The sequence below is a fragment of the Pagrus pagrus genome (genome assembly GCF_965226575.1).
Source record: "Pagrus pagrus genome assembly, chromosome: 2".
NCBI lineage: Eukaryota > Metazoa > Chordata > Actinopteri > Spariformes > Sparidae > Pagrus > Pagrus pagrus.
In genome coordinates, this window is record NC_140186.1 from 2,805,219 (window position 1) to 2,831,687 (window position 26,469).

At 42.4% G+C, this 26,469-nt stretch overlaps 1 protein-coding gene and 1 long non-coding RNA gene across 15 annotated transcripts; one reads left to right on the forward strand and one right to left on the reverse strand.

The window, feature by feature from the left end:
* LOC311268126 (NLR family CARD domain-containing protein 3-like) lies at window positions 1-17,337 on the reverse strand. Of its 14 annotated transcripts, none has more exons than XM_084371545.1 (12): window positions 14,639-17,337; window positions 14,449-14,470; window positions 14,126-14,272; window positions 13,657-13,776; window positions 13,201-13,320; window positions 12,698-12,873; window positions 9,428-11,216; window positions 8,246-8,422; window positions 7,165-7,338; window positions 5,808-5,981; window positions 5,358-5,531; window positions 1-4,229 (listed from the first exon to the last, which is right to left on the reverse strand). In XM_084371545.1, exons 3-12 carry the CDS (start codon window positions 14,251-14,253, stop codon window positions 4,202-4,204), a joined length of 3,060 nt encoding a protein of 1,019 aa, XP_084227671.1. In that variant the 5' UTR covers window positions 14,254-14,272; window positions 14,449-14,470; window positions 14,639-17,337; the 3' UTR covers window positions 1-4,201. The 14 variants fall into 14 exon arrangements, with proteins under 14 accessions (XP_084227671.1, XP_084227669.1, XP_084227668.1 ...); XM_084371543.1 differs by having other exon boundaries at window positions 14,437-14,470; XM_084371542.1 differs by having other exon boundaries at window positions 14,429-14,470.
* A 1,213-nt stretch (window positions 17,338-18,550) lies between these two features.
* On the forward strand, window positions 18,551-23,121 carry LOC311268273. Its single transcript, XR_014623954.1, has 3 exons — window positions 18,551-18,614; window positions 21,970-22,020; window positions 22,109-23,121. It is a non-coding gene; the product is annotated as an uncharacterized lncRNA (long non-coding RNA).
* The last annotated feature ends 3,348 nt before the right edge of the window (window positions 23,122-26,469 follow it).

Below are 26,469 nucleotides of genomic sequence, written 5' to 3' on the forward strand. Positions count from 1 at the left end.
TTAACATCACCACAAAACACTTTATTCATTGATCAGTTTTACACTGAAACATTGTACATAAAGCAACACGTCATGTGCAGATAAATACAATAAATGTGACATCATCGACAAAAGTGAAAAGACATTTAAAAACAAAAGTAAATATCAAGTTTGACATTTGATCTCCAGTCAGAACCAGATGAAGTGTGACAGAACAGATACGAGAAGAAGGAAAAAGAAAAACACAAACAAGAAACTTCCAAACACACGATGCTGATGAGGCTGATGAACAGCTTCATCACATCAGTGCAGATTAAAACATCTGGACCAGAGAAAGTCATTATTGCTGTTGTGTCTGAGCGTGTAAGACAAAGACACTGTGAGTCCAAGTCCTCACTTTGAATAACTGCGTGTCTTTTGGGTTGAAGTGTGGGACATGTGTCTTTGCAGTGGTTTTAAATCTGCCCGGTGACAGACTCACTTCACTGTGTGAGAAGGCAGGAAGCTGCTGATGTCACAAACAGAGAGTTTTCACCATGGTTTGACCTCTTCATCACATGTGTATATATGTATATATATATTAACTTCACTGCACTTTACTGCTTTTTGCACTCTGGTTAGACTGAATTACAATGACGATAAAGTTGAATGAATCTCATGTGTTTTCATTATTAGTCTATATTAGTCTCATGTACAACACACACCAAGCATCTGGTTTTTATTAAAATGTGACATCCAGCGGTCACATATACTTCTCTTCTCTCTTCAGATGCACTTTTAAAATATTGAATACATACATGCAGTTTCTGTGTGAGTGTATGAACACTGATGGTGAAAGTGACTGCGATGCGAGAGGCGCCAGCTAAAATCTTGTCTAGGGCACCAAAGTGGTCAGAACCAGCACCGTCAGTGGGAAAAGGTGAGGACCCAAACACAGAAACACAAGGGAGGCAGGGAGGATAAGGAACAAAAGCAAGCGTCATTAAACCAAAGCCGAACAACCCAAAAACCAGAGAAACCCAAAAAACCAAGAAGAGGAAATTCAAAAAATACAAAGTAGAAACTAAGAAAAAGCAAAAGTACAACTCACGAAAAACACGAGGAATAAAGCAGGAAAATAACAGCAGGAACAAAAAGCAGGAAACACACCACGGGGAGAAACGAGGAGACGCTGGAGGAAACAGGCTCAAGTGAAACACGGGAGGAAACGGGCTCGGATGAAACACTGGAGGAAACGGGCTCGGATGAAACACGGGAGGAAACGGGCTCGGGTGAAACACGGGAGGAAACGGGCTCGGATGAAACACGGGAGGAAACGGGCTCGGATGAAACACTGGAGGAAACGGGCTCGGGTGAAACACGGGAGGAAACGGGCTCGGATGAAACACGGGAGGAAACGGGCTCGGAGGAAACACGGGAGGAAACGGGCTCGGATGAAACACTGGAGGAAACGGGCTCAGGTGAAACACGGGAGGAAATGGGCTCAGGTGAAACACGGGAGGAAACGGGCTCAGGTGAAACACTGGAGGAAACGGGCTCGGATGAAACACTGGAGGAAACGGGCTCAGGTGAAACACTGGAGGAAACGGGCTCAGGTGAAACACGGGAGGAAACGGACCATCTGACAAAGACTATATACACACACACACTAACGAGGGGAGGAGCTGCAGGTGGAGTGAGGCGGGGAAAGGACAGGTGAGGGAAAGGAACGGAAAAACACCTGAAGGAGGGAAACCAGAACACTGGAGAACGGGCCAAAGACAACACAAGAGCAGAAAACACCTATAAAACACGCATAATGACACAGAAACGACAGGACCGAGACACTTAGTATAAGAAAGGCAGGAAAAAAGAACAAGTGCACAGAAATATGATCCAGCAGTGATGAGAAAGATCCTTAAAGTGCAGACTTCAGCACTCTGACATCAACCTCCAAGATTCAGGATGAAGTGAAGATGAACAACAGTTGTGTCCTTCAACAGTGAGCAGGTGAGACACAAAGAGAAACAGAGAGCCACAGACTTTACACTAGTTCACACTAGTTTAACCTGTGCACCAGGCACGTGCACACATGGGGCCCAAGGGGTGCTTGAGCCCCTGCCCTTTTTGCCCCGTATTAAAAAGTGCCCTTTTTGTGTGTTTTTGAATGAATAAATAAATTCCTGTTGTGCATAGGGATGTAAAAATAAACAGCAGTATACAGTGGTGGCCAAAATTATTAGAACACCTGGCATATTTAAGAGGTTTCACTTGTGAATTTGTTGAATTGGCCATTAGAATACCCATAAAACGCATGAAATATCTACAAAGTCATCATTATGCTCTATAAACCATAGAATAGTGCCATCATAAGGTGATTTAGGTCATTTTCCTTACAAAAAACAAGCTAGGCCTATTTCACTGTCAATGTCACACAATCATCATCTATCTATCTATTGTACATTCAAAGGAAAGCCTTTGGCTTGAGTTGCAGAAGGCATGGGATAGCATCTCAGGAAATATAATGACACTATGCCAAAGAGATGTGCTGCTGTAATTGCTGCAAAAGGTGGACAAATATTAAAGTTAAAAGTGGATAAAAACAGTAGGACTCACTCCATCTGATATTTGTTGTGCTCAGAGCAACCATCTGCATGTTTCATGAACATTATGAAATGAAATCATGTTTTGGAGGGGAAAAAAAGGTCAATATTTTCTGATCTGTCAGGTGTTCTAATAATTTTGGCCACCACTGTAAAAACGCCACCTTTATCTACCGTACGCATTTCCTTGTAATACGGTGTTGTATGTGTGTTGAGCCTAAAGCCGCTTCTGTCCGCTGCGGCTCCGCTCGTCTCTCATAGAGGGGCGAGAGAGAGAGAGAGAGATAAGAATAATCTAATATGACAGCTGTCTGTGTAGGCTGTTTATCTTGCCAAAAATCTTAAACGTCTTCCAGATATTGAGTTTATTGCGACTTTGCTGTTGTAAACATTGCTGCTCCTACTAACATTCACAGTAGTAATTTCTTGGTTTTGTCACATTTTTAGATGTGTAGCTTGTATTTCTAGTTTGCACTTGCCCTCCCATGATTTTCTTTTTGTTATGCAAGCTGTGTTAATGTGCAACCTTGGAAAAAATATTATATTAGTCTTAGCCTACCAGTTTGGAAGTCATGACTCGGTTTCGGGAAGTTGGGAAATTGGTCTAGCTAATATAGGTCTCAGGCTACGTTAGCTGTGTGTGTGTGTGTGTGTGTATGTGTATGTGTGTGTGTGTGTGTGTGTGTGTGTATGTGTGTGTGTGTGACCAAGCAGTAATGATACTGTACCATTTTATATGCTGACTCACTGTAGGGTTGCTTTAGTAGTAGAAGTACCGGTAGTAGTACTAATAGTAGTTGTAGCTACAACTACTACTGCTACTACTACTGTAGGCTAATAAAATAATAATAATAATAATAATAATAATAATAATGCATAAAATGATTAATAATATAACAATTTCAGAGGTTTTATATGCTGTAGGTTATCTGAGTTTGAAATATTACCATCTGTAATTAAACTGGATTCGTGTTAATTATGCCTGCAGCACGTCTTCCAAACCTCAGTATTATGATAATGTGAATAAACTGATGTTGACAATAATTTGACACAAAAGTTTTTTTCACAATTGCATATCACTCACAGCTACACAGGATACACAGCTAAGTAGTTAGCTTTCTATTAAATTCACGCCCTTTGCGCATACTACCCTCTTCTGACTTTGAGCCCCTGCCCCTCTATAATCATGTGCACGTCCCTGCTGTGCACACTTTAAATGACTGTACATTTACACAACGGATCAACAATATTGGATTTCTGCCTTTCAGGCGACGCTGTTATATGCACATATTTGTCCCACCTGACTGCAGAGGACATCAAGTCTCTCTTAACGAGTAATTAACTCATTATTGTGTCTGCTCCTGACGTGACGGCTCCTCGGCAGATGCAGCAGAGCAGTCCAGATACACTAATGACACTCTGTCACATCCAGAGGAACACAGGGATGATGCTGGACTGGACAGTGGAGCTGATCTCAGAGCAGTTCACACTGCAGCACTGACATCATCTCCACGTGTTGTGATTGGTCTGTCAGTCACTGCTGGATGAAGCTCTCCTCTCCGCCCAGTCAGAGCCTCTCCACCCACCAGCTGATGGTGCTGCTTCAACCTCTCTGGATCATCAGGACACAGCTGATCCTCTCACCATATCAACTCTGACGGCTTCCACCTGATGAGAGAAGCAGAGAGACAGCAGAAGTGATACATGAGTGTTGACAGAGACTCCCTCCATCAGCTGTCAGTCAGTGATATAAAGACCAGCAGGACTTCAGTCCTGTTCAGACCACAAGTGGAGCGGCTGTGTAGCGTAGCCAGCTTCCTTTCAGCTCTCATGTTAACGTGTTGGAGTGAAGCTCACAGACCTGCAGACACATCAAGTGTGTTTACTCTGCAGGTTTCACTCAAGTACACAGTGAAATAAACTGCTCAGAGTCCCTGAACGCATCATCACTGCAGAAACACTTTGACGATGATTGACTGCTGTTAGAAACCAGAGTCTCAGTCACACCTGAATATTTCATCTGCTTTAAATATTACAAATATGTAAATATGGAGTCTGTTGTAAAAACATCTGGATCAAACTAAAGACAGATGGACATATAAATATTTGATGTGAAAGCTCCTACATGTTCATACAAAGACTGAACAGTCAACACCAGCTGTGGTTACTGGACTTCAGCAGAGGTTCTGGTCTGTGAGGAGACCACATGGTTACTAAATGTAACCGTGGTTCTCTGAAATAAGAGTCAGTGATGTGCAGGCTTCAGTCAGAGCGACCTGTACGGTGGCCCTGAAGGTCCAAACACAACCACACTTCAGATCATGGAAAAGGTGGGACGGTGTTCTTGTTTGTTGTTGGACAGAACCAGAGTCTCTGGTGACAGTTTGATGTTTTGTGGGATGTTGTTGTGTTTTGACCTTCAGGGCCACCGTAGACCTGAGAGCTGTGACAAAGATGGACTGATCAGCTGTTCAGTGTTGAAATGAGAGAACAAAGATTTGATGCTGCAACAGTTTGATGGATGAGGACCGCTGTCTCTACACATCCTGTGATGCTGTCAGCTGTGATCCAGCTTTACTTCCTGTACACACGAACACAACAACAACAGTCGTCTTCACTTCAACTCAAACACACGATCACAACAAGCTTCTGGCTCGTCTGATTGGCTGACTGCTCCCCCTCTATCTCTTTCTGTCCAATCCTGAAGCCTGTCTGCTGGATCTTTACTTTGATACTGACTGTGTTTATTACAATACTGCTGAAACCAGCATGGACTGACTCCAACTCTCTACTGACCTCAGAGTCTCCAGTCTACAGTGTGGACTCTTCTTCAGGTCAGACAGCAGCTTCACGTCTGAATCCTGCAGCTCGTTTCCTCTGAGGTCCAGCTCTCTCAGATGGGAGGGGTTGGACTTCAGAGCTGAGGCCAGAGAAGCACAGCTGATCTCTGACAAACTGCAGCTCCTCAATCTGAATAAAGAATAAATGATGAAACGTCACAATTTAAATATTCAGTCAGTATAAACGTCGTGAATTATTCATGTTGTTATATGAAGGTTTTAAATGTGCAGCTCAACATTGCTCTGCCACAGTCAATGGACTAAACCACAGAAGAAGAAAACAGACTTCAGCATGAAGATACTCAGTGTGGATCAGTATAATATCAGCCTGATGTCTGCAGTTTAGTGTCAACACAACTTTCACATCATATTAATCTGAGCACACAAGTAAAAAATGGTGTCTGACCTCAGAGTCTCCAGTCGACAGTTTGGACTCTCCAGTCCAGCAGAGAGAAGCTTCACTCCTGAATCCTGCAGCTTGTTGAGACTCAGGTCCAGCTGTCTCAGATGGGAGGGGTTGGACTTCAGAGCTGAGGCCAGAGAAGCACAGCTGATCTCTGACAAACTGCAGTCTATCAATCTGAATAAAGAATAAATGATGTCAGTTTAAAAGACTTTAATGTTCCTGCTTGAAATCATTCAGTGTTTAATCATCTGTTCAGAGCTATAGAGAATAAAAGTGTTGAATGTTTGATGTTATATTAGATATGTTTTAAATATGAAGCAGAACAAGATGCTCAGTGTGAATCAGGACAGAATCTATGTGGTCAAATCCCCTTCAGAGCTGATGACATGAAAACTAAGATTTAAACAGTTTGAATACTGTTTTCAAAGTATTAACCACGGTTTAAAAGAAATATTCAAATGGATTTAAACATGTGAGAACAACAACAGTATGTGTGAGATAACTGTGTCACACTTATAATTCATCAGCAGTGTAATATTTTCATTGTTATTAAAGTTTGTCTTCAGAGTTTCACACATTCAACACGTGCAGTGTGTTGAATCAGAGATTACATCACACTCATGTGTCTTTTGTCCAACGTGACTTCAACATCATCCAACCTCCTTTTTTCAAAGATTCAACGCTTTCTTTTCAGAGATTTAAATCTCTGCGGGGGGCCACACCTCTCTGATGTCAGATTAGGGGGTCTGTGGCCAACAATTTCTGTCACTTTACAAAAGTGACAAACAAACATTAACACCTTCCTCACTCTGTGATTGGTGAGCTGAGTGCAGGTGAGATAGAGCCCAGGTTTCAACTTCTCTCTCAGCTCTTTTTCATTTGTTACACAACTATTTCTGTCACTTTGAAATATGAAGTGAGTGAAACACCACCAATGTCTTCCAGGAGAGAACATGTGAGAAGTTACCTCCATATTTAAACCATTGTTGAGCCTCCAGCAGCTCTTGGCTCCACCTTTGGCTGTCTGAAACAGCTATGAACACGTTTAGCTTCACTGATGCACACTGATCCCAGGCTAACAGGTGGAGTTAACACACTGCAGACCACTGATTGGTCAGTGGGAACAGCCAGAGTCGTCTCGTCCTCCACGCTCTGAAGTAACATTTCACTTTCTACCTTCTCAGCAGTCTTCTGTCTCGCTGCCTGCAGCCTTTCTCAAGTAAAGCTAGTTTCCTCGTTGTGATGAACAACCACACGTGTGTGCTGTGTGTGGAGAGTGTGTGATCGAGCAAGAGAAAGAGAGCAAAACATGTAAATTAATTACATTTTATAGATACACAGAAACACGTGAACTGACCCCAGAGTCTCCAGTCGACAGTTTGGACTCTCCAGTCCAGCAGAGAGAAGCTTCACTCCTGAATCCTGCAGCTTGTTTCCTCTCAGGTCCAGCTCTCTCAGATGGGAGGGGTTGGACTTCAGAGCTGAGGCCAGAGAAGCACAGCTGATCTCTGACAAACTGCATTTCATCAATCTGAATAAAGAATAAATGATGTGAGTTTAAAAGACTTTAATGTTCCTGCTTGAAATCATCCAGTGTTTAATAATCTGTTCAGAGCTGAAGAAGGTTCAGAATGTAGACGTTTAGAAAATGAAGCTCCAAACACCTGAACCCAACAGGATGCAGGTTCAACACTGTCACATACACAAAGTGAAACAGAGCTCTCATTAATATTAATGACAACGTGCTGCTGCTTCAATAAAGACGTAGTGATGTCACCTCTTGTTTGTGTTTGAACAAAAGTCAATTGACAGTGAATAGTAACAAAACAAGGTTAAAGGAACATTACACTGAATTCACTGGTTTGACTTGTTAAAGTTTCATTCTGAACAAGGTCAGTAGAAAACCACATGTTTATTTATTTTTTATGGCTATTAGAATTTTTATTTTAAGTTATTTATTGGGACATAGTTGTCATGTGATTCATTTTAAGTGCACTAAACTACAGTAAGAACACATGAAGAAGGTACGTAATAATCCTTTAACACTGAAATAAACAGAGACACTGTTTTCCAATGAAGAGCACATAAACACATGAGAGGAGGTGTGTCTTCTGTCCAACGTGACTTCAACATCATCCAACATCCTTTTTTCAAAGATTCAACACTTTCTTTTCAGAGATTTAAATCTCTGTGTATCTGTGTGTGCTGTACGTCAGGCAGTAATATACAATGATGTAGTGTCACCTGTCGCTGTGTGTGTGTGTGTGTGTGTGTGTGTGTGTGTGTGTGTGTGTGTGTGTGTTCAGACTGTCAAACTTTAAACTGAGTTGTTGTGATTTGAGCTCAGACAAACCCAGAAAACAAGTGAACTGAAGGAAATGTAAAACTTCTGTTATGATTTAAATGTTATAGATCTACACAGAAACGCATGAACTGACCTCAGAGTCTCCAGTCGACAGTTTGGACTCTCCAGTCCAGCACAGAGAAGCTTCACTCCTGAATCCTGCAGCAGCTTGTTGTAACTCAGGTCCAGTTCTGTCAGATGGGAGGGGTTGGACTTCAGAGCTGAGGCCACGACTTCACAGTGACTCTCTGAGAGTCCACAGTAAGTAAATCTGTGATTACAGATAAAAGCACATTAAAACAATAAAATGTGAGACTTTATTGTGAAAACAGATTCATACATGTTGCATCACAAAGCACAGGTGGTCAGCTGGTCAGCCTGAGCTGGTCAGTCATTGATCACAAGGTTTGTGGTTTGAAACTTGAGCTCCTTCTGTCCACGAGGCCCCAGACTTTCCCTGCCTGAGGAGATCAGAGGGGCTGAATCGCTGCCCCATTTTATATCAGCCCCCAAAACACACTGAATAAAGCTGCTTTTAACCCTGATGTGGATGTTTTTATCTTCATGTTTGATTCATTCTGGTGTCTTTATATTTATATTTGTAATTGTCGGGTAAAACTTGCTTTTTCTTGTGACTCTTTCATTGTGTTGCTGTTTAATGTGTGTACAGCACTTTGTAACTGCTTTTAAAAGTCTTATATCAAGAAAATAAATCAATAAATGAACCTCCTGAGTGTCCTTGAGCAACATGAACCAAACTGATGTTCAGGACAAAGTGTCCAGATGACTGTAATGTAAACGAGTCAGATTGAGTTGATTTATATTCATGAAGCTTTATGTAAATTCACTGTAGGTTGTAACTGCACTCGTATGTGTTGACCTCAGTTATGTGTTTGTGTGGATTTTGTTCTTTGATGCATTTTATTCTGTCGCTCCGTCTGCTTTTCACCTCCCATTAAATTAATTCAGCATCTTCTACTGCATCAATAGTATAATTAGTACTAAAGATTGAGTTATCATCATTTGATGGGTGATCATTTGTCTCAGGTGGAGTTCACCTGGCTGAAGGAAATGTTTTGGAAAGTAGACGACTACATGTCATTTCATCTCTGAGCTTGGTGATGATCATTGATTCAATCAGCAGGTTTCATACTTGTTGAGGAAAACATGTGTCGTGTTGAGGTTTTATATGATGCATGTGTGTAAAGTGTTTGTCTTTAATACTGAAGGCTTCAACTTCACCAGGATTTTTAATGTTCATCACATCTGGACTTACCGAGCCTTTCTACAGTTCCTCACAGCTGGAATCAGTCTCCGTTTTCCCTCCTCTGATGTTTTGTATTTCAGTGTGTCCAACTCATCCAGAACCTCCTCTGACATCTGCAGCATGTAGGCCAGAGCTGAGCAGTGGATCTCAGAGAGTTTCTTCTCTGATCTGTTCTCTGACTTCAGGAACTCTTGGATCACCTGATGGACTGAGTGGTCGTTCATCTCCGTCAGACAGTGGAAGATGTTGATGCTTCCGTCAGGAGAGATCTTAGGACTGTTCATCTTCTTCAGGTTGTTGATGGCTCTCTGGATGATTTCTGGACTGTTGTCTGTCTGACCCAGCAGGCCTGCTAAGAGTCTCTGGTTGGACGTCAGAGAGAGTCCATGAAGGAAGCGGACAAACAGGTCCAGGTGACCATTCTCACTATTGAGGGATTTCTCCATGGCTCTCTTCAGGAAGTCATCCAGGGTTGAGGGACTCTGTCCACCCAGGAAGTCCTCCACCACCTTTGTGTTCCTGTTGGCGAAACAGTGGAACATGTAGACTGCAGCCAGAAACTCCTGAACGCTCAGATGAACAAAGCAGTAGACTGTTTTCTGGAAGATCACACTCTCTCTTCTGAAGATCTCTGTACAAACTCCTGAGTACACCGAGGCCTCTGTGACATGAAGACCACACCGCTCCAGGTCTTCTTGGTAGAACATGATGTTTCCTGTCTTCAGATGTTCAAACGCCAGCCTCCCCAGCTTCAGAAGAACTTCCCTGTCAGCCTCCGTCAGCTCCTGTGGACTCGTCTCACGTCCCTCATCGTACTTCTGCTTCTTCCTCTTTGTCTGAACCAGCAGGAAGTGTGAGTACATGTCAGTCAGGGTCTTGGGCAGCTCTCCTCTCTGGTCTGTAGTCAACATGTGCTCCAGAACTGTAGCAGTGATCCAGCAGAAGACTGGGATCAGACACATGATGTGGAGGCTCCTGGAGGTCTTGATGTGTGAGATGATTCTGCTGGACAGATCTTCATCACTGAACCTCCTCCTGAAGTACTCCTCCTTCTGGGCGTCAGTGAAGCCTCGTACTTCTGTTACCCTGTCGACACGTGAAGGAGGGATCTGATTGGCTGCTGCAGGTCGGGAAGTTATCCAGACGAGAGCCGAGGGAAGCAGCTTCCCCTCGATGAGGTTTGTCAGCAGCACGCTGACTGATGACTTCTGTGTGACATCAGACACGACCTCATGGTTGTTGAAATCCAGTGAAAGTCTGCTTTCATCCAGGCCGTCAAAGATGAACAGAAGTTTACAGACAGCGAGCTTCTCTGCTGTCACCTTCTGTAATGTTGGATGGAAAACATGGAGCAGCCTGAGAAGACTGTACTGCTCATCTCTGATCAGGTTCAGCTCCCTGAACGAGAGCAGAACCAGCAGACTGACATCTTGGTTTTCGGAGCCCTCTGCCCAGTCCAGAGTGAACTTCAGCACCGAGAAGGTTTTTCCAACGCCAGCGACGCCGTTGGTCAGAACCACTCTGATGCGTCTCTGTTGGTCAGGTGAGGATTTAAAGATGTCGCAGCACTTGATTGGAGTTTCACTGAAGGTCTCCATCTTGGAAACTGTCTCCAGCTGCCTCACCTCATGTTGGGTATTAACCTCTTCACTCTGTCCCTCTGTGATGTAGAGCTCAGTGTAGATCTTGTTAAGGAGGGTTCCACGTCCTGTTTCATCACTTCCTTCAGTCACACGTTCACATCTCCTCCTCAGACTGATCTTATGTTCATGGAAAACCTCCTGCAGACCAACATTCACTGAAAAAGAGACAAAAGTGGGAGACAAAAAATACAATGTGACAATCAGCAGTCAGTGGTCTTTTCATTACAGATTAAAAACCATCAGTATCAGAACATGTTTGTTGTTTTCTTTGTCTTTCTTTCCACCTTAACGTCGTGGAGAGGTTTGTGTGTCTCTGTGGTCCTCAGAGCTCTGTTGTCGGGGGCATTAGCCCCTGGCAGGGTCTGGCTAAGCTAATTAGCCCCAGAGGAGGAGCCAGACTGAGAGTGATTCAAAGAGCCTATATGAATCAGCCACAAAGGTGCTGCAGCACCTGAACCAGGAAAGAGACATCAGGGCACCTTTCTGGAGCTAAACCTGGGAGTGGAGGTCGCTGGTGAACATCTGGTGGCTGGCCTTTGACTACATGGAGACGCCACCCTGTGGGCTGACTACCAGCAGGGACGGGCATTGGGGTCGGGTGTGTGCCAGTTTCATGCAAAAGAAGACAGGTGTACTGATTCCTGGCATCCTAGACTGGTCCTCAGGACAGGGAGTGTCTCCTCTCATGGGGGAAGGAACAGGTGCTGGTGCCGGAGGTGGGGCGGTACCAACTAGATCTAGTTGGGCTCACCTCTATGCACAGCACTGTTTCTTGAACTCAACTCCTTTGCTTGAGGGACAACATCTCAGGTTGGCCCCTGTAAATGACCACCACCTGCACCTCAGCCCGTCCACTACACTCTGCTGCTGCTAACTGCTTGTTATTCCCTCACTACAAGGGAGGACCAGCTACTGCTCAACTAAATCCAGACTGTCTGATGTCCTGGATCCACAATAGTGACACAAACTCCCCAGTGACATCAGAACAGAAGAAACTCGACACAACTTCAGACTGAAAACTCTCCTTCAGACTGAAAACTCTCCTGTTCAGACTGAAAACTCTCCTGTTCAGACGGCACCTTGGTCCATAAAAACAATCTCTCTCTTGATCTCTTATTGCTTCTAATTGTAGCTCTTGAACCATTTCAGCATAATTGATGAACGTGATCTACTCGTGTTGTCTCCACATGGTTCAGTCAGTTGTTTTCAGTCTCTTTGGATAAAAACGTCAGCTAAATGAACGTATTGTAATGAAGCAGGTGACATTTGAAGCTGTTTAATGTGCTGAAACTGAGCAGCTAATTAGCTCTCTGCTGCAGCCTGAAAATAGATGTTAGCAGTGCACTTTTCCTCACTGGATGTTTGTTTGGTGGCTTGTTCAACAAGTGGATCTGCAGGACGAGGTGTGTGTTTGTAAGTTAGAGGAGGAGGAGATGTTAGCAGGAAAGCTAATGTGGACTGTTGTTTAAAGTGCTGTTTTGTCTCAAGCTGCTGTCTGACACTTCTCCATCTCCATCTCTGCATACAGAGAACAAACAGCTCTCTGATTGGTTAATGTGTGACATAACAAATGTATTAAAACAACAAGTAGTGTGTTCAGACATGAAGACATCAGCAGACAGATATATAGTCTTACTTTCTCCACACTGGGGACAGGAGGAGTGTCCTGGTGAAGCAGACTGGTCCCAGTGGCCACAGTCTGATGGTCCAGGTTCGTTACTGAAGACTGGAGGATGACCTTTGGACCAGTCACTCTTCATAGACAGACAGCTGGATACTGGAGACTCTGCTCTCTGTCTGTTGGACTGAACTCTGCAAACACCAACATGTTTGTATTGATATCACATGAATCTTTGAGAAAAGTCTAATTACCAATTCAAAGAGGGATCAAACTCCATAAATAAGAAGTTTAACAACTTCTATTTGTCCTCTTTGATTAGATTACAGCTTTTTAGGAGACTGACAGCTGCCACAGATAGTAAGAGGAACATGAGCCGTGAAAAGTCTGTTAGATTTAGGTAGAAAATACATTTTACATGAACTTTGAATATAAAAATACAAAATCAACAAAACAAAGCACGGCAGTGAAAGAGGTAACAGAAAAAAGTCACTTAGATGAGTTAGTATCAGGTGTCTTACTCTGAGTCTGATGGTCCAGGTTCATTACTGAAGACTGGAGGATGACCTTTGGACCAGTCACTCTTCATAGACAGACAGCTGGATACTGGAGACTCTGCTCTCTGTCTGTTGGACTGAACTCTGCAAACACCAACATGTTTGTATTGATATCACATGAATCTTTGAGAAAAGTCTAATCATAAATTCATAGAGGGACAAACTCCTCCTGTCCATAAATAAGAAGTTTAACAACTTCTATTTGTCCTCTTTGATTAGATTACAGCTTTTTACGTGACTGACAGCACTAAGAGGAAGATGGGACGAATGATCTCTCTGTCATGAGTCCCAAAAGGTTTGTTAAAGTTAGTTAGCAAATACATTGTTGTTGAAATACACCAACACAACATGAACAAAACATGTCACTGTGAGAGGGAACTGAAAAAAGTCACATAAATGAGTTAGTATCAGGTGTCTTACTCTGAGTCTGATGGTCCAGGTTCATTACTGAAGACTGGAGGATGACCTTTGGACCAGTCACTCTTCATAGACAGACAGCTGGATACTGGAGACTCTGCTCTCTGTCTGTTGGACTGAACTCTGCAAACACCAACATGTTTGTATTGATATCACATGAATCTTTGAGAAATTCTCTGATGAAAAGTCATTTAAGAAGCTCTAAATACACAAACGACTGCTACTGTTGATAAAAAGGAGCTTTCAAAGTTTCTATTTGTCCTCTTAGATCAGATTACAGCTTTTTAGGAGACTGACAGCTGCCACAGATAGTAAGAGGAACATGAGCCGTGAAAAGTCTGTTAGATTTAGGTAGAAAATACATTTTACATGAACTTTGAATATAAAAATACAAAATCAACAAAACAAAGCACGGCAGTGAGAGAGGGGACAGAAAAAAGTCACATAGATGAGTTAGTATCAGGTGTCTTACTTTGAGCCTGATGGTCCAGATTCATTACTGGACTCTGGAGGACCTTTGGACCGGTCCCTCTTCACAGACAGACCGCTGGATACTGGAGACTCTGCTCTGTCCTCCTCCTCCTTCACACAAACACTCATCTTCTGCTCTGAAGTCAGTCTGAGAGGTGAAACAGTAGCTGTGAGCTCAGGACACAAGAACCAGGAAACAAGTTTGTTCAAGAGTCACAAGACGGAGAGAGCAGGAAGTAACACACACTCTCTCTCCCCTTCACACACACATTATACAGTATAATAAAAGCAGCCAGAAGTCCACCTGCTCACTTTTCTTCACACCTGTGCTTGTTTTCTTGGGTTACTGCAGGTTTAAAGAGGATTATTCAGCCAATCAGGACTTTGTGTCCACAGATGAATCAAAGTGTTGAGTTCACTCCAACATTTCTTTCCTCCACAGTCCACAGGGAGAAAACTGACTCACAGTAAGTAAAGTCACAGTAAATAATCACAATGTGTTGTTAACACTCACCCTGTCTCAGACTGCAGCTGCTCTCCTTCTGCTCTTCGTCTTAAAATGGAGTCTGACTGAATACTTCCACTTTCAGGGTTCCTCCTTTTGTGTTTGTGTGTGTGTGTGTGTGTGTGATGACGTCCTCACTGGTCTCATGTTCTTCTTCTGACTTTATGACTTTTAAGGTGCATACCGCCACCTATTGTCCCGGAGTTTGTAGCCTGGAGATGATGAAACTGAGCCTTTCAGATATCTCAGCAGATGTTTGACAGAAGTCCGCCGCTCTTCTGTTGGCTCAGAAACATACTGCGACAGTTTGCTGACAACAAAACTCAGCTGGGGTCTTGTACATGTAGTTAGATAGATCAGGCTGCCAGCTGCCTCTCTGGATTTTCTGACGTCACTCATCTTTTCTGCATCATCAGTGTAGTTCAGTTTCTGGTCACAAGGTGTCGCTCTAGGTTCACAGTTTTGCATGTTAAACCTTTCAAGTGCTTTTTCAACACATTTCTTCTGTGACATTGTTACACATCCATCACTGAGCTCAAAGTCAACGCCAAGAAAACGTCTCAGTTCTCCTCAGTCTTTCATTTTGAATCTTGCTGTGAGCGTCTCCGTCACAACTTTTAGTGCATCTTCATCACTGGCAGCAATGATTACATCATCAACCCATATTATTATGATCACCTTCTCATTTCCTGTTTCCCTTGTGCAAACACAATGATCAGCAGGGTTTTGTACTAAATGCTTGTCACTTAGATAATCATGTAGCGTCTTGTTCCAGTCTCTGCCGGACTGTTTCAGCCCATAAAGTGACTTCTCTGGCTTATACACCAACTTTCCGTCTGTGCTAGAGTCCACTTCATATCCTCTGTTGCTCCATGAACATCTCATAGTCTATTGGGGCCTTCTGACATCCATCTGATGCTGAATCAGGTTTTCCTGTGCTGCTTTCTGCATTAACACTCTGACACTCGTCAGGTCAGCAGTAGGAGAAAATGTCTCAGCGTAGTCCAGGCCCACTTTGTGACTCTACCCTGTAGCCACACTGATAGACAACATATTTACTAATGTTACAGACAACAATGCAATAAGTGGATTACTGATCAGTGACGTCAGTGAGCAGCTACCAGTGTTTACAGTGTGTGACAGTGACGACAAGAAGGAAAAGCAGGACATTAAACTGGAGCACAGACGAGTCAGGACAGAGGAGTCAATGAACGCTTTAAAACATGAAGTACTAAACAAACCTGGGAAATATTATAGGAAGAAGAAAACCTTGACAAAGCACATGAAGAGTATTCACATTGTTGTCTGATAAAAACTGTCCAAGAAAAGAAATCAATAAAAAACAGACATATTCAGACAGTCATGCAGTGGCGGCTGGTGAAAAATATTCTAGGTGGGGCTGTGTGTGCCAGAAGCTTTCGGTAACGATCCCAATGAACCAAAAGAGTGTTTTAGGGATAAACAATAATTATTTAATTGCCCTTTAGAAATCAACAGTTTGACAGATAATGACAATGATATGAGACGTATATTAGTGTTAGATGTGTGTGTGTGTGTGTGTGTGTGTGTGTGTGTGTGTGTGTGTGTGACCTTGGTGATGTGGGATGTTGCCTGCTGCATCGTCAGGTTCAGCTGATGACCGTAACAGTGTCCGTAGTGGGCACTCCCGTAAACGTGTTGACCCTCGCGCTGCACGCCACCTGTGGCTCCTCTCATCACGGCAGCTCCGTCAGAGACCTGGGCGATTAGTTTCCCCTGTTGTCCCTCAGGAAGAAAAGTCTTCAGCCTTTCCAACACCGCAGTGGCGACTGTCAGCGGTCGTTTGGAGGCTGGATGAACTCGTTATTCAGGCGGTCAGTGTAACGCAGCACAAGCACCAGCTGACAGTGAGTGGCAGTGTCTGTTGTTTCATCTGCCTGGATAGCGAGATAATCTGCCCTTTTTACTTCCTCGGGAATGCAGTCTCGAAGAACCGGCAGCATGCAGTCCTCTTCGGGGTGCCTTTACGGACAGTGGCGGTCTTCAGCTGCTCCTCTAACACACCGTCCAGCGACGCCGCCAGATCGACTGATCCCGGGAAACCGCCGGGGTTGTCGGAGGATGCTGTCTCATCGTGGCCTCGCAATGCCAGCTCACAAGCTCCACTGAATTTCACACAATCAATGATCTTCGATAAAACATGTCTGTTCGTGTCCACCTCTTCATTGTGTTTTCTCACCGCAATCCCGTGTCCTTCATCCAGCTAGCAGCTATGCTAGTCCTGCCTAGCATGGCTAGCTTGACAGCGTTGTTCATGTGTACCTTCGAGCATTCATGTTTTTTAATCCGCTCTGATAAAGTTTTAGGTCTCTAACTCCTGTTACAGTCCATGTAGTATCTGTCCCCGGCATTTTAAAAAGTAAACACGGGAAGCAGAATACTGCATTAGCAACACTACATCCAGTTAGCCAAGCCTTCCTGTCATACAGCTCAGAGAGAAGCTCCTCTGGTACACTTTACCTTTCTCATGTGTCTGCTGTGTTAAACTCAGACCGGGCTTCTCAGGTCCAAGTTCTCTAACACGAAGTTTCCCCCTAAAGTTCTGCTTTCGAAAGGGTTCAGCAGAGACTTTACACAGTCTGTGGGCAGCTGAAGCCCTGTGTGCTCTTGTTCTTGTCTACTTGACGCCGCCATCTCGATTTCAGACGCGTGTTTCTCGTTGCTAGGATACTTAACCGTCCCGAGCTTATCGAATTTGACGACGCTAATTGGCTATGACCCGTTGCTATGTGTGTTTCTGTCTCAGCAACAGTCAGCCATTGGCTGAGCGGCTGCAGCGCTACATGGAGTCTAACAGTGTCCAATAGCATGTTTATTTACATTTAGAAAATATTCTGATTGATCCAATAAATATAACGGACTGTAAGAAATACATCTGAACTCTTTGATAGTTGTTTTGTAATAAATACATGTTTTGAGCGGTCGGCTCGTTGTGACGTCACTGGTGAGTAGATGTCCCTGTTGTTCAGAGATTCAGCTGTTTTGTTTGTTTCATGTTTGTTTTGTTATTAGTCTGAGTGAATCTCACTTTTCCCTTGTGTTGGAGCATTTTGTATTGACGTGGGGCGGACTTACCATTAGGCAAAACTAGGCGGTTGCCTAGGGCCCCAAGTTCCTGAGGGCCCCATAAAAGTCCTCATACACTTATGGTTAATACAGTTATTACTTATTTGCGCACATTAATTATGTTTTTGATTAAAATCCTCTCGCTAAAATGCCAGCAGAATGCTAATCGTATTATGTGTGTGTCGGCCCCCCCTTCAGTCTCCACTACATTGGATCAGTCCACCTTACTGCGCATGTGCAGAACGGATCCAGGAAGACAGCAGCAAAACGAAAACTGACGGCGCGAAGTGGCGAGAGAAGAAGAGGAGAGTATAGAAGAGACAAGTAAAGAAAAGAGACAGATGAAAAGAAGCTGCCCCAGCCGAGCTGACAAGAGGAGAGAGAAGGAGGAAAACAGAAAGCTGATCTCCAAGCTACAGAAAGTGACGACTGTCTTCACTGCGGCTGCGGCAGCAGCGGCAGCAGTAGTGGCTAGCAGCGGCAGCGGCTAGCAGCAGTAGCGGCAGCAGCAGCAGCAGCAGCGGCAGCCTCAGCGGCAGCAGTAGCAGCGGTAGCGGCAGCAGCAGCAGTAGCAGCAGCAGCAGCAGCGGCAGCAGTAGCGGCGGCAGCAGCAGCAGCAGCGGCAGCAGTAGTGGCTAGCAGCGGCAGCGGCTAGCAGCAGTAGCGGCAGCAGCAGCAGCAGCAGTAGCGGCAGCCTCAGCGGCAGCAGTAGCAGCAGCAGCAGCAGCGGTAGCGGCAGCAGCAGCGGCAGCAGTAGTAGCGGCAGCAGCAGCAGCAGCAGTAGCAACAGCAGCAGCAGGAGCAGCAGCAGCGGCAGCAGCAGCAATAGCAACAGCAGCAGCAGGAGCAGCAGCAGCGGCTAGCAACCCACACCCGGCAGGTACAACAACGCACATTATAAATTTTTATTAGCGAATATTAGCATTTTTGGCAAATATTAGCATTTTAACTCAATAGCTTCCAGGTCATGTGATCAACTGACTCAAAATCATATTGAGATCATGTAACTACACTGGCTGCATGAGATACGCCTCTTGTTTTTACGTTTTACATCTCTAAATATTTTTTATTAATTTCTCTTATTTTTTGTTAACTTTTGTATGTAAATATTAGCATTTTAGCTCAATAGCTTCCAGGTCATGTGATGAATTGACTCAAAATCAGTGTGGTATCATGTAACTACACTGGCTGCATGAGATACGCCTCTTGTTTTTACATTTTATATCTCTAAATATTTTTTATTAATTTCTCTTATTTTTTATTAACTTTTGTATGTAAATATTAGCATTTTAGCTCAATAGCTTCCAGGTCACGTGATCAACTGACTCAAAATCATATTGGGATCATGTAACTACACTGGCTGCATGAGATACGCCTCTTGTTTTTACATTTTGCATCTCTAAATATTTTTTATTCATTTCTATTATTTTTTTTATTAACTTTTGTATGTAAATATTAGCATTTTAGCTCAATAGCTCCCAGGTCATGTGATCAATTGACTCAAAATCACATTGGGATCATGTAACTACACTGGCTGCATGAGATACGCCTCTTGTTTTTACGTTTTACATCTCTAAATATTATGTATTAATTTTTATGTGTAAATATTAGCATTTTTAGCAAATATTAGCATTTTAGCTCAATAGCTTCCAGGTCATGTGATCAGTTGACTCAAAATCAGTGCGGGATCATGTAACTACACTGGCTGCATGAGATACGCCTCTTGTTTTTACGTTTTATATCTCTAAATATTTTTTAATAATTTTTACGTGTAAATATTAGCATTTTAGCTCAATAGCTTCCAGGTCATGTGGTCAATTGACTCAAAATCATGTTGGGATCATGTAGCTACACTGGCTGCATGAGATACGCCTCTTGTTTTTACGTTTTACATCTCTAAATATTTTTTATTAATTTTTATTAACTTTTATTATTTTTTGTATGTTAATATTAGCATTTTAGCTCAATAGCTTCCAGGTCATGTGATCAGTTGACTCAGAATCATATTGGGATCATGTAACTACACTGGCTGCATGAGATACGCCTCTTGTTTTCACGTTTTACATCTCGAAGTATTTTTTATTGATTTTTATTAGCAAATATCAGCATTTTTAGCAAATATTAGCATTTTAGCTCAATAGCTTCCAGGTCATGTGATCAATTGACTCAAAATCAGTGTGGGATCATGTAACTACACTGGCTGCATGAGATACGCCTCTTGTTTTTACGTTTTACATCTCTAAATATTTTTTATTAATTTTTATGTGTAAATATTAACATTTTAGCTCAATAGCTTCCAGGTCATGTGATCAATTGACTCAAAATCATGTTGGGATCATGTAACTACATTGGCTGCATGAGATACGCCTCTTGTTTTTACATTTTACATCTCTAAATATTTTTTATTAATTTCTATTATTTTTTATAAACTTTTGTATGCAAATATTAGCATTTTAGCTCAATAGCTTCCAGGTCATGTGATCAGTTGACTCAAAATCAGTGCGGGATCATGTAACTACACTGGCTGCATGAGATACGCCTCTTGTTTTTACGTTTTACATCTGTTCATAATTTTTTATTAATTTTTAGGCTATATGTAAATATTAGCATCTTAGCTCAATAGCTTCTCAATAGCTTTAAACACAGTATCTCTGCTTTAAATATCCCACATTTTTATTTTGAAAACAGGAAGTCGGTACACGCTGTAGCCGTCTTCTCCGTGTGTTTACTGTAAAGTCTGCAATACGGGTGCACTTGAAATGTTGGAGTGGCTGCGAATGTCGAATATCCAACTTAAAGTCTTGTCATGATGTATTTTCCAGCTGGCCCAAGACGGTTTTTTAAAGAGTTTTGGCTTAAGAAGTCGCCCCACAAAGGAAGACTCTTTCAGTTTATCACAAATATTAGCATTAAAGGTATAATATGGAGAATGAGCAGAACACCGCCATCTAGTGTCTCGAGGTCGTAGTCGCAACAACAAAAAATTATTCCAGCAGTCGGGTTGCCAGGTTCGTGATTGGTGAAACGCAGTCATGTGACAGAGCCTGTGTTGGAAGTGTCTCCATCAAAACATAAACAAATGGAGTAAATGTAGCTCGTTACTACCCACCTCTGCAGCCAGAACAGAGCAACATTCATTTACAAGTTTAATACGCGGATCGGACCGGGTCGGGTCTTTACTCTGACACCAATGAAGCAGCTTGGAAACTGTTTAAACGGGCGATCGTGCGATGCAATGAAGGAGTTTAACGGCTTCAAAACGCACGCCGAAATGGCTACGTTTCTCCTCGACCGGTAAGCTAACTTTCATGTTTACTTAGCTGTAACGGCTAACGCTAACGGTAACTGTCAGTCAAACTGCTCTGCAATATGGTGCGATTTGCCGGAGGGGATGAGTTCAAACAGGCTTGAACAGACCCGGCCCAGTAGCCTACAGGAGGCCGGAGTCTGTTCGAGCCTGTTTGACTGACAGTTACCGTTAGCGTTAGCCGTTAGCGTTAGCCGTTACAGCTAAGTAAACATGAAAGTTAGCTTACCGGTCGAGGAGAACGTAGCCATTTCGGCGTGCGTTTTGAAGCCATTAAACTCCTTCATTGCAGTCCATTGACTCTATGCTTGGCCTATGTTGACCCTCGACTTTGCCCTTCTCTGGTCACTCAGCTGCTGAGATAAATAACGCCGTCTTCTCTGAGGCTCCCAAACAGCTACATTAGCAAACTCCATCTCACCCAGTGCCAGCCTACAGTAGCTGCGCCGGAGCAACTGGCAACCCGCAATTTACAGCCACTATTGGCTGGTAAAATGTAAACAGAACGTGACAGAAAGTCATTGTCGAGCCCGTCAAAAATTTTAAAAATATTAATTTAGACTAAAAAAAAAATTTTTATGGAAAAGCAATACTTTCATTCTGTACCCCTCAAAACGCCCCGTGGATGTATTATTTTAAAAAAAATATTGCTTTGAATAAAAATTCTACATATTCAACCTTTAAATCATCATTTTGAGGGTACATGGTTTTCACTGGGCTGGAAGGGTTTGAAATATGTAACCAGCAACGTAAATGATGTACAGTAGTGGAGTAGAAAGTGCAGTATTTGCCTCTGAGATACAGCGGAGCAGACAAAATTGAAGTTGCATGAAATCCTAATATGTCTACGTCAGCACTTGAGTAAATATACTTACACTTCACCACTGGGTAAGAGCCTCATACTGTGTTTGTGTGTGTTTGTTTTCAGAATGAGGGAGAGAGAGAATGTGAAAAAGGGACAGGAAGAGAGGGACAACAGGTAAAACAAATAATACATGTGTATTCTGTTAAAACGTATGTGTCTGTATAATTGACCTGTGGTTTTGTGTGTTGTCTTCTCATTTCAGAGGGCCCCATGCCTGCCTTTGCCTTGGGCCCCACATTTCTTAAATCGGGCACTGGTATTGACTTCCTGTGTGTGTGTTTTGTGTCTCACGTTCAGATTGTGTAATGCCCGTGTTGACCAGTAGGTGGCGCTGTGTGGCTGCAGTAATCAGAGCTCATTCACTGTATGTACAGATCAGCAGATGTCTGTCTGAAGGCAGCTGGAGAGGTTCGATCAATATAATGACACTGATCATATTTGTTACTTTAACTGATCAACACATCTTTGCTTCAGCAGAAATGAGTAATGAAGCATTCAGAGAGCTCAGCTGACACTTTATAGCTGCTGACTGTGTTGGTTTGAGGTTATTCTGGTACCAGTGATGCGTCTGCTGTTGGAGAAACACGTGTCTGCTCTGAGTTGTGCTCAGCTCACACTGCTCACTCATCTCTGTCTCCCTCTGCTGACACAGATTACCTGCAAACCATTTCAGGTGTCCAAGTTTCTCTCTGTGTTTTCAAACATATGAAAAAGGTTTATTTGTCCATTTTCTGGCCTTTATTGTTAAACAGGTGTCCAATGTGACTGTGGATGTGATCCAGAATGGTTCAAAGGGCATTTTTCATTTCAGATCAACTTTAATTTTCCTTTTCTGAGCAACAAACAGGAGAATAAGAAGACAAGACAGTTGACAACAATGTTCATTTTGGACCACTTGAGGATTGAACCCACAACTTCTGGAACCAAAGACTGTCATCTATCGCTCTGAGCTAATTGGCAAGTGGCAATACAACAGTGGCTTCACAAATTGAGTAAGCCATTCACTGTTGTGCAGGCAGATTTGAAACCACCGTAAAAAATTCAGTTATAAAGACAAAAATCTGAAAATACACATATTGCAGCATGGAGATGTTGGTCATTTTAAAAATGATTGATTTGCTCCATAAGTGAATAACTGGTGTTTAGCTATGTCATCATTGCATTGACTCCAGTTGTTCCCATGAAAGAAAAATTAAAAATGCTGTGAAAAATTCAGTTTTTGAGGCTCAATTTTTGATAAATCAAAGGAGGAGAGAGGAAATAGGTTTAAGAAGTTTTACAGTTTTTGAAAAAAAACTGAGTGATGAACTTCATAATTTTTAATAGGTTTAAATGTACAAAAGTTTCTTCAATATTGAGGCTACAGTTTGATGAAAGTTCTGAAGCTGTAGCAAGTATGGTTGATTTGTTATGAATTTTCAAAGGTTTGAACTTTAGACGCTTGCTGTAGCACCACCACCAGGACTATTGGCTTGGGTTTACAGCTGAGGTAATCTGGCATGAGACTGGACCTTTGTGCAAAATTTGGCTAGCTTTCTTCCATGGTCCAGTCCAAACTATTTGTTTTTATTTAATTTAGAGGCTTGCTGTGATGCCACCGTCAGGACAATGGTCTTGATTTTCATGTTGAGGACATCTGATATTTTGATCTGTCGTCATCATCATCATCATCATCATCATCCTCCTTGCTGGGTCTTGAACCCCCTGACACCAAGCACCAGCTCCTAACTCACTGAGCTAATTGGCTGGAAGTGAGACCTGCTGTGTGGCTTCATTTGTTGACCCAGGGAGTCACTGTCTGGGCAGCTGTTGTCAAGGCAGATTTCAAAAATGGTCAAAATGTCAGAAATTCCTTTACTTAAAAAAAATCTTATAATACATAAATTGCATCTTGACAGCATGGAAATGTTGGTGATTTGTTTTTAACTTAAAGTGTTTTGCTTCATAAGAGAAAATTTGATGTTTAAAAATGCCACTCTTCCATTGACTCCAGTTGTTCCCATGAGAGCAGAATTCAAAATGTTCTCAAAAATTCAGTTTTTGAGATAAAATTCTGATATTTGCCAAACTCCATCAACCATGACTGCAAAATATTCTCAATTTTTTTCAGGAAGATTGAAAATGTATTTAGCAAGAATTTGATAGTATATGTTTATAGTACTGTTTACAGTCAAACATTTTGATGCACTGGAGGCTTAATTTTTGATAAATCAAAAATCCGAGAAACAAGTTTTGTGGAGGACGGTTTGAAGATGCTCTCTAGCAAGTTTGGTGACAATTGAGCAAAAATTGTGGGAGGAGATAGGTTTTATAAGTTTTACAGGTTTTGAAAAAAACTGAGTGATGGACTTCATAATTTGTAATGAGTTTAAGTGGACTAAAGTTTCAGCAGTATTGGGGCTACAGTTTGGTGAAAGTTTCAAAACTGTAGCATGTACTGTTGATTTTGTAGGTATTTTTAAAGTTTTTAAATTTAAACGCTTATTGTGCCCCCCCCAGGAGGAATATTGACATGTCCTTGGAATTAAGTAAATCTGGCATGGGGCCGGACATTTCTGCAAAGTTTGGTGAGTTTTCGCCCATGGGAAGTATGACTTCCTCGGAAGAAAGAAAGAATTCCTAGGAATACAATAGGTTCCTGGCAGCTTAGCTGCCTCCAGCCTTTATAGGCAGGTCAGTAGGTGCTTCTCACAGTCGAGGATCCTTCCCTGAAATGAGATGAGTTGTTATCTGGAGGCTTTAAAACAATCTAAGGGTTACTACAAATTCAAACTACTATGCAGCCTTTCAACACACCTTTAAAAAAATGAATAAATATCTAAAATGCTATGATGTAGCCTGAAATGGACACTTGCTGCTCATCCAACACTTCTCAGCCTTAGCCGTTTGCTATTTTATCAGAATAAGGTGCCGTGGCTCCCAGATTTTGGGAAGTATGCAATACCAGTTAATATTGATACTAATCAATCGCCATTGCTCATCATTCTCATGTAATAGAGCTAACGTCCCTGTATTATCCTAACATTACTCCCTGCTTACTGGTTGCACTACACTCTCCTGCTCACTCTGTCCCTCGGTTTCCCTGTCAAAGCCTGCATCATCTCTGGCTGCTCCTCTGCTGCCCGCTGCTACCGTGTCCACCTCCGACCTGCTGTTGCTGCAGCACTGCTGTCACAGAGGACGTGGAGGCTGCAGCAGCTCCTCCAGCTGACATGTCTGTGATCTTTGCACATTTTGCAGCATCTTCAGTGAGATTCATCAATTTCCAGTGAAGGCAAGTGAGGACATTTTCTTTGGTGCTCTGATCTACTGGGGGGGAAAGTCTTGCCAGGATAATTTTTCTAAGCTTTTTTTCCATCGTGTGAAATGTTTTATTCAAGGTAACTTTTTTATTTTTCAAGGTGAACATTTTCTTTTTTCTTTTAAGGGTGTGAACAAAAATTTAAGGGTGAAAAACTTTTTTTTCCCCACAGTGATTTTTTTTTTAAGGTGAAAATATTTTTGAAGTTGAAATTTTTTTTGTGTAAAAATATTTTTTGTTTTTGTAAAAATATATTTTTGTTTCAAGGTGAAATTTTCTTCAAGATGATTTTTTTTTTTTCATAGCAAGAATTTTTTTAGGGTGAATTTAGTCTTTCAAGGCAAAATTCCTGTGTTTCAAGGTGCAATTTTGTGTTTCAAGGTGACTTTTTTTTCATGCATGCCAAAAGTGGCAATGCGGAGTCCACAGCTTCATCTCAGAGACCCCCAGGTATCACAAAACTACAGACCGGTAAGCTCCCCATCAGGTGGTAATATTAACATGAGGGAGGATTCCTCCTGGTGACGTTGCAAAGCCTCAGAAAAGAATGCAGCCTGTTCTGTTATGGATACTACGTCACAGTTTTCAACAATCAGGCACAAAATCAATGAATGACATCTGCATGTTTACTCTCATGACTTGAGAACTGTGGGAAAAAGTTTTGCCAGGAAACTTTTTAGAAGCTTTTTTACCATCTGTGAAAAAAAAAGTCTGATATTTTTTTTCATGTGAAACGAAGTGAATTTTTTTCCAATGTGAAATGTTTTATTCAAGGTGAAACTTTTCACTTTTTTTTTACACCCTTAAAAGAAAAATTTCACTGTCGCGAAGAAGAACATTTCACAGTGAAAAGTGGTGGTGTGAATTTTCTTTATTTTGTCAGTGACATTTTTTTTTTTTGTAAAAAACACAAGCCTGTTCAGCAAACTCAGACAGGAGGTTCTGTAGTTGTCTCATGTATTTTCTGTGACAAAGACATGCTCATGGAGTAACTGTGAAAGGTAGACAGCCACAAAGTCTTCGTGGAGGGCTCGTTCGGGAATTGAACGCAGGACCTCTCGCACCCTAAGCGAGAATCATACCCCTAGACCAACGAGCCTGCTGTAAATGAGCACCTCACAGGCTCTTAGTCCAAACAGAAGCATTGGAACGTGTGCAGACAGCAATGCACAGACTTGTGCATTGGGGAATCGAAACATACATTAAACACATGCATGGCTGAACACAGGGGGGTCTATTCCCCAGATCGGGCCCCTGTAGCT

Bases quoted from the DNA above. Each gene is read 5' to 3' on its own strand.
- LOC311268126 (XM_084371533.1), bottom strand. From the start codon at position 14,253: ATGAGTGTTTGTGTGAAGGAGGAGGAGGACAGAGCAGAGTCTCCAGTA. The intron at 13,777-14,125 runs GTAAGACACCTG...TGGTGTTTGCAG, and splicing joins TCTGGACCATCAGGCTCAAA to AGTTCAGTCCAACAGACAGA. The intron at 11,217-12,697 runs GTAAGACTATAT...TCTCTTTTTCAG, and splicing joins CTGTCCCCAGTGTGGAGAAA to TGAATGTTGGTCTGCAGGAG.